The sequence below is a fragment of the Neodiprion fabricii genome, chromosome 3 (genome assembly GCF_021155785.1).
Source record: "Neodiprion fabricii isolate iyNeoFabr1 chromosome 3, iyNeoFabr1.1, whole genome shotgun sequence".
Taxonomy (NCBI): domain Eukaryota; kingdom Metazoa; phylum Arthropoda; class Insecta; order Hymenoptera; family Diprionidae; genus Neodiprion; species Neodiprion fabricii.
Window position 1 is genome coordinate 16,599,641 of NC_060241.1, and position 8,190 is coordinate 16,607,830.

Below are 8,190 nucleotides of genomic sequence, written 5' to 3' on the forward strand. Positions count from 1 at the left end.
AAGACCTCATATTCAGATGAGATATGCTATTTGAGATACTCTATCGAAATTTTGATGCAGGTTTGAGAAAAAAATATTTTTGGTACACCCTCACTATACATAAATATTTTCCAATATTCAACATCAGTTTTAAATATTTGTTATTTGGGTTTTCGAATCCTAAAAGTCACGTTTTTTACTCTCCAGATGGTAAATTTCCTACAGTTTAGAAAGTTTCAAAACGAAAATAAATTACAACAGGTTAAATCTGCTTAACTTCCACAATGTATGAGTAAAGAATTATTTTTCTGATAGTCGGGAGAAAGATGTATGAATTGTCTAGAAAAACCTTGAAATCTCGGGTAATTTTTGTTTCCACGTTTGAGTAGACATTCTGATTAGGTTAATGGTACATGTATGTATATACGTATTATTATTGAATGAGTACACAATTTTATTCTAATGTATTTAGTACATACTATTTCATTTATTTTGTAAATTTTCTGTTATACCATATTATTTAGATGGTTCTGTATAAATTCGGATGATGATGTTTTTTTTCAACGCACTCAGATCCAACAGTTACACACACCCAAATAAAAAGTACTGTTTCTAAATCTCTGAATTATTGTGCTATTGAATATTTCACAGACAATGAAGTCTGGACTGTCATGCACACGCTAGTTGTTTCCAAACCTTTTATTTTTTTATCTACTTATAAATGTCATCCGTAAGAAAACATGATCATTTGATCTTACGATAGTGTTAGTAAAAAGTATGAATATGCTCTAAATAAAAAGATGTCCTCTTCATATTACTTATGTCATATGTATGTCACATGTAAATGTGCAATCATAAAATGTATATGTTATTACTTACTTTGAAAGGAACATACTATATTTATGCATCGAATAATTCATACTTGTTTGCCAAAGAGATTAAGTGCGATATATTTCACTTGTGAATATTAGTATAAGTTTTTAAATATAAAACTTATTACAAGTGGCACCAAAAAACTTGCAGTTTAAACATTTCCGAATTAAATGCACATGAAACAATATTGTTAATATATATTAATTGATACCTATAAAATCTGATGACCATTTCTGATAAGCATTATGCAAATCACACGATAGAGCCTTGTCTCAGCTGTATAAAATCACAGCCATGTAAAGATATGGTTTACAAATATTTTACTTGGAATATTTAGGTAGTACTGGTAATTTTTGTGTATATTTTTTAGTTTTTGTCAATAAGTACAATAGATTAATTAAACCTGGCAGTGATCAATTTTTCACTCTCGAGAAAGTGAAAAATGAATGATAAATAATAAATATAATAATAGTATTTCTCAGTTTTAACAATGTTTATTGTCTGAAAGTACGAAAACCTGTTTCTTCACGATTAATACGAACCTGAAATAATACATCAACTTGCGCATTGGTTTAAAATGTTAATAAGTTGCTAGCAACAAGACACTTTTGAGAAAAAGATGAAAACGTATATGTAATATCAAATTGTAAGTTTTCATCGATTTATCAACGATTCTTGTGTAGTCCAGTTTTCACTCAATGGTGCTATCTGCTGAAAATCAATTGTTCACTATGTTATGAATAAATTGTGAAAGTGGACTTTGCTGGTTAAGTTGAGGTCTTCCAGCGAACACTGCCGAACAAATTATTAGCTGTAAGTATAATTGACGAAAAAACGAGTATCTTAGTTGGAATACCTTCAGAGTTATTATCTACAGTTCACAAATAACTCTCCCTAAAAAGAGTATGTGAATTGTAACAATCGCTAGCAATGTATTTCATTAGCCCCGTCCTCAAACCGATGAACATGTAATAGTTTGATACAACCAGGTACAACAAAGTAGATAACAGCATTAAGCTTACGTAAAAGAACACAATGGTATTTGTAAGTTGTAAAAGACAGAAAAAATATATACTGCCTTATTTATTTTAACTATTAAGTAGACTTTATTGTCGTATGCTCGATATAAATAAAAGAAAACTAAAATTTTCTAACAAAAAACTTTTGTCAAATCCATCTATCACAATTTATTTCACTTAAGATTCTGAAATTCAGTTATACTTCTAAAGTACCATTTCACAATTCTATTCTACTCTTGTAATATTTGTGTTACAGGTTTTTTATCATAATACTTGGTTTGTTTTAAAATCCCTGGTTCAAAGAATATATGCAATCTGTTTTACAGCTTTAGATCATAGTAGTCATTGCCAAGAATCTTAATATTTGTCTTTCATTTAGAATTCCCTTCACATGTTTTCAAAATCCCTTGATTCATGAAATGTCAAAAACATGAAATTATATCGTGCAAATACCTAATATTCAGAAATGACATAAATTTCAGTCGAAATTTTGTCAAAAGTTTAAAATATGCCCAAAGAGTACTTTTTAAGTACCATGAACAGTGTATGAAGACCTAATTACATTTATGTTTCATCTCGGCATTATTTTTTTCTCTTTGATTACAAATACCCACGTTGGATATTGTAAAATCATCTAGTGCTTCAACAGTTCAATCGAAAATGGCTAAGGAAAAAGATTTCAGCTGCGTAGGAGGTCTGGAAAAGCATATTCAAATTTTAAAGGAGACAGTTCTGTTTCCTTTGATGTATGGGGATGTTTATGCTAAATTCAATTTAAGACCGCCTCGTGGACTCTTGTTCTATGGCCCCCCAGGTAATACTAAAACTAGATCTGTTCCATTTCACTGCTTCACCTCTAGTTACTATATAATTTTGATGTTTTATTTTCCTTTCTTCCGGTTTATTTGACAGGAACGGGAAAAACTTTGGTAGCTGGTGCTTTGGCCACGGAATGTAGCAGTTCCGAAAGGAAGGTTTCATTCATTTCTCGAAAGGGTTCCGACTGTCTCAGCAAATGGGTTGGCGAAAGTGAAAAAAAGCTGCAGCAGATTTTTCACTCAGTGAGTTTACAATCCAGTTCGTCGTAGCCTGACACTACTATTAACCTATTTACTAAATGTATTTTCAAACAACGAGTGATAAAGTAGTACATTCCATTGTTCCAGAAATAAAACTGCAGTTATCTTCAAATACTAGAATCCATATTTTTCCACCAAACACTGCAATTCAAGAAATTGAAATTTATCTCTTTGGTTTTTAGGCTTACCAATCCAGGCCATGCATTATTTTCTTTGACGAAGTTGACGGTTTAGCCCCTATTCGCTCCAGTCATCAAGACTATGTACATGCGAGTGTTGTCTCAACTCTTTTAGCATTAATGGATGGCTTAGACAGTAACTCAGAAGTCATAGTAATCGGATCGACTAATCGACTCGATGCAATTGATCCTGCACTGCGGCGTCCTGGGAGATTTGACAAAGAATTGTACTTTCCATTACCTTCATACAATGCGAGGAAGGAAATTCTTGCGGTAACTATTTCCAAACTACTCAATTTTTTTTATGTTCAGACCACGAATGTGATAATATGGTAGAATTTCAGTTATTATATTGCGCAAGAATTAAAAAATTTTTGAAAATACAATGATCCCTTATTATGCGCAGACTTTCTCTTGTTCTCTTGGCTCTCTTGTTTATAAGTCACTCTTTTAATATCGTTAGGTTCACATAGAAAGCTGGAAACAGAAACCATCGCAAAAGTTTTTGGCATACTTGGCAGCCAAAACTGTAGGATTTTGTGGAAGTGATTTGCAAGCAATATGTGCAGAAGCAGTTATGTGCTGTGTTAGACGAACTTATCCTCAGATTTATACATCTAAGTCGAAATATCAAATAAACGAGAGGTCACTAAAGGTAAATTATTGGCCGATTTGATTCGCTAAAATTTTAGAATTGTAATGTATCACTAGTACACGCTCAATAGTCTGTCGTACTTTGGTTCGGAAAATTGAAAGCATCTGATATAATTGTAATACAATATGACTAGAACTCATATTTGAAATAGAATTGTACTTGATTTGCTTATAACAACAATATTATTAAATTTCTCAACAGATAGAGAAACAAGACTTTTTGAAAGCTCAGCAAAATATTGTCCCAGCATCACAGCGAGCTGCAATTACACCAATTAAACGTTTGTCTAGGAGGATTCAACCATTGCTAGAAAATACTTTAACCAAAATCATGTTCAGATTAGAAAATCTATGTCCACCAGATATGTTGTCTTCGGATGTAATGTGAGAAAATTGCATGATTAGTTTAGTGATGTATCGATTATAAACTTAATTGAGTATTAGTCGATGCTTGATGATGTGAACAACTGGACCTTCAATTTCAGCACTGGAAGAGCTATGTCACGATCGTCCAACTGTCCACGACTACTGCTTACCGGTCTTGATGATTCTCACACTCGTTATTTGGGCCCAGCAATTCTTCATGCCTTAGAACATTTGCCTTGCCATGTTTTGGATATTACGACATTGTTTGAAGTTACAGGTCGCGCGGCAGAGGAAGCTATCATACAAGTAAGACATTTTCTTTGCGCTTTAAAATCCTAAAGCATGTAAGTTAGATTAGCTTGTTAGTATTAGCTTACTCGTTTAGTATTCTCCAAGTATTAAAAAAAAACTTATTAACAAGGCTGATACCAACTCACATTTCTCGCTTTTAGTCATTTGCTGCCGATTATCAAGGTATAAAGTTGTGAATTCATTAGCACATGCTTAACTTTTGAACTTGAATCTGTAATAGTAGATTCCTCAGAAACGTATCAATGCCCTGCGATGCTGTTGGCATACAATTTTCAAACTCTCTTTGATGATGCCATAAAGAATAGTCAAGTTTTCTGTGAGGTGATAAAAAAAATTGCATTGCACCAGCATTCAAATATTCTGCAGTATTTTCGAGGTTTTTAATGCACTTGTATGTCTATTTTATTCAACTCTTCAGAATTATTTAATTCCTGCAAAGGTTCGACGTTATCTTGTCATATCTATAAAGCATGGAATTTCATGCAAATTTCAATTTGCGAGTTCATTTAATGTAAATAACATCAGAACGAATAAATTTTGAAAGACTACTTGTAAAAAATATCTTTTTCTACAATAATAACGAGGCTTCAAAGAGGGAAGAAAAAAATCCACTAATCTAGTAATCACTTTTTTACATTGTAGTAAACATGCGATAAGTCTTACGAATCACTTAACTTTGAGTCATAATTCCGTTCAAAAAGTTACTTTTTGCTTCTGTTTTTACAAATACTGCAGCTGTTGTTTGTATTGATACTTTTGCTTAACTGTACATAATGTCAACACTGCGAATAATTCTATCAACAATGAGCAGGCATTGATTTATGATTCACATGTAATAAAACAGCGTGTGAAGGAGGCACGCCGTTCCCTTCCATCATTATTATATGTTCCCGAAATCTTGGCTTGGTGGAACCTTGTCGATGAACCAGCTCGAGTTGTCTTTACATCTTTAATGTCGGGTCTGGACAGCTCTGTGTCAATGTTGGTATTGACAACTGCAACTTGTACTCCAAGCACATTACCAAACGAGGTTTGTCCCACTTTTTGAAACTCAACCTTTTCCATAATGATTCGTAATATTCACCCTTGTTTTACACTGTCTTTTTACTATGAATGCTTTATGACCAGTCTTACGTGTTATTTATAGATAAAATCAATTTATGAGTATCAGGGGGAGGTATTTGAAGTTAAAACTCCAGGACCATCGGAACGCCAAGGATTTTTTGAGCAGCTGTATAATCAAGTCAATTCAGGCGTGTGTGGTGCGAGCCACAAGTCCTCTAGCTGTATGTTTTGGATTGGAATATTTCACAAATTATGGGATTATTATTCTTAATTTTCGTTCAGTCATTAAACATATCTCAACCATTTCCGTAATTTCACGCGTTAAATTGGTTTCTGATCAGAATCCATAAATTTTGTGGTAAACAATGTTCAGGATAAATGGGCTGCACCGTTTTACTCTACAGTTGAGTAAAAAGAAAAAAACCGTTAAAAAATCTGGAGCAACGTTATTAGTGCTGATGTTGGTGCACACTAATGAAATAACATCCTTAGTATATTAAATTAAAAATGATTAAACTCCAGAATTGTGATCGATTCTAATCTTTTTCGATTGATTTTGCTCGCTGACCAGATTTTCACAAATATCCACAACAAAGTTATAACATGAAGGTGTAATTATCGTCGCTCTTCTGTTAATGTACTGTACTTACACAAATCAGTTTTCATCCATTCTCAAGATGACTGACTGTAATTTTTTTATCTTTCGAAAATTCGTGAAAATCTTTGTGAAGAACAAACTAAGTCAAAACAAATTCTGACCTCATCATATACTACAAAATTTAATCATTTTGAATGTTCTTATTATAAAACTTTTTCTCAAGTTTTCGATATCTTGCGTTATTTGAATTTGCTCGGATTCATTTTTATTACATACATTGGCACAAATAACGTTGCTGGAGATTTTCACTCAGTTATTTCTTTCATCCAAACTTTTGATTAAGACTATCTGGTTGATTCTTTCTTAAATGCATTATTCGTGTTTAGAAAATAGAAAATATTCGAATGAACAACCAGTGATTATTTCCGAATACTCCACCACTTCACGGTACTCTTTAATTTCTTTGCTTTGAATTAAAACCAAATTATTCAAATCACTGATATAATTATAAAAATAATAATTTCAGACACGTAACTTTACAAACTATCATAATTAGATCGAAATTGAGGTAATTGAAATAAAACTCCATTTCATATGATCATCGTTTTTACTTGTGGAAATGTTGTTTGACAGTTTGTTAGCCATGATTGGTTCACTAGAGTGATCATTATTAAAATCAAGTTAAAATTATGAGCATTATATGTTGTTGTGATTTTTAGTATCAAGCTAAAGATAATCACCATGCTTCTTTTGTAACAGGCTACCATTTTGGCTACCAATGTTTTCAGTTCCATTCATGACATCTCGTCACTTTTTATAATTTAGACCTGTGCCGTAAAGAAATAGACAAATTGTGATTGTTTCAGACATATTATTATCATGTTTACAGCTATAATTGAAATTTTAAAACCGAAGAGAATCAAGTCTAGAAAAACGCCATGCACTATTCAGTCCGTCCATTCAACCGCAGAAGGAAAACCAGGTAAAGCTAAACCTTATTGATGGTGTTTTACTATCATGATAGAATTTTTATTTACGATCAGGATATTTATTTAAAACTATTCGTAGATGTCATCGAAATTGCCCCGCCTAAAAAATTACGGCCAGAAGCTAAATCAAGAAAGAAAATTAATACCGTTCAGTCATTTCATTCTACATTGCCAGTTAAAACAGGTAAGGTGCAAATGACAGCGGTTAATTACTAATGAGAAATCAAATTCGTTATTCTAGTGTTCAATATTGAAATATTTTATGCCGATCAACAGGTGCTATGAAGAGAGAGTTCAATGCGGGAACAGAAGGCTCTCCTTCTAAACGTCAGAAGTTGATAGGATCAGTGGATACAGACCCAAGAAATAAAAATGAACCAAAGAGATTAACAGATGGTCAAATCTCAGAATTGCTACGAAAGACAGTCAGCATCACGCGCGGATGGACAACTCATCAACTAGAAACCCTTTTCTCCGCTCTAGAAGGCCACAGTGAAAAACAAGACAAAGATATGTTCTTAGCCTTCAATGAATGTTTGAGCATATTTCAAGAAACCGAAAAATTGAAAGCCAGGCTGAAAGAAAGTTAAAAAGTATTCGTCGTTACTATGAAGCTTATAAAACTTGGAACTTAGAGTGTGTTTTGTATCATTTATTTCGTAGACCTTGTGTAAGTGTAATAATGTGTAAAACTGTGTAACTTACTAATTGTACTAACGAGCAATATAATATGATCTGACTTGACACTTCAACGGGTGATCGCAGCGTTGATAGAATTGAGTGGATGTATATTATGGTGGAAAAATATTTTTAATTTTTGAATTTTGATAATTTTGAACTTTTGAACAAATTTCTGGAAGAATCTAACTATTGCAACCCACTGCAAAACTTACTATAAATGTAATAGAATCACCTACAAACCTTTAGTTAGTACTTATAGTTACCCAAAGATTCGCGTGAATATTACTGCACATATACGTGCAAAAAAAAAGGTTTGTTAACATAGCCAAATACAGCAGTCGTACACGGCACAAGAAATATTCTATTACATCAAATGAATGTGTTTTCACTTGATAA

The 8,190-nt window shown here is 32.6% G+C and overlaps 1 protein-coding gene across 1 annotated transcript; it reads left to right on the plus strand.

Annotated features, from left to right (window-relative positions):
- Positions 1–2,531: 2,531 nt before the first annotated feature.
- On the plus strand, positions 2,532–8,190 carry LOC124178274 (ATPase family AAA domain-containing protein 2-like). Its single transcript, XM_046561510.1, has 11 exons — positions 2,532–2,685; positions 2,784–2,932; positions 3,133–3,402; positions 3,593–3,784; positions 3,986–4,167; positions 4,269–4,455; positions 5,306–5,491; positions 5,609–5,747; positions 7,014–7,106; positions 7,193–7,297; positions 7,390–8,190. The coding sequence occupies exons 1-11, from the start codon at positions 2,532–2,534 to the stop codon at positions 7,701–7,703; spliced, it is 1,971 nt and encodes a 656-aa protein (XP_046417466.1). The 3' UTR covers positions 7,704–8,190.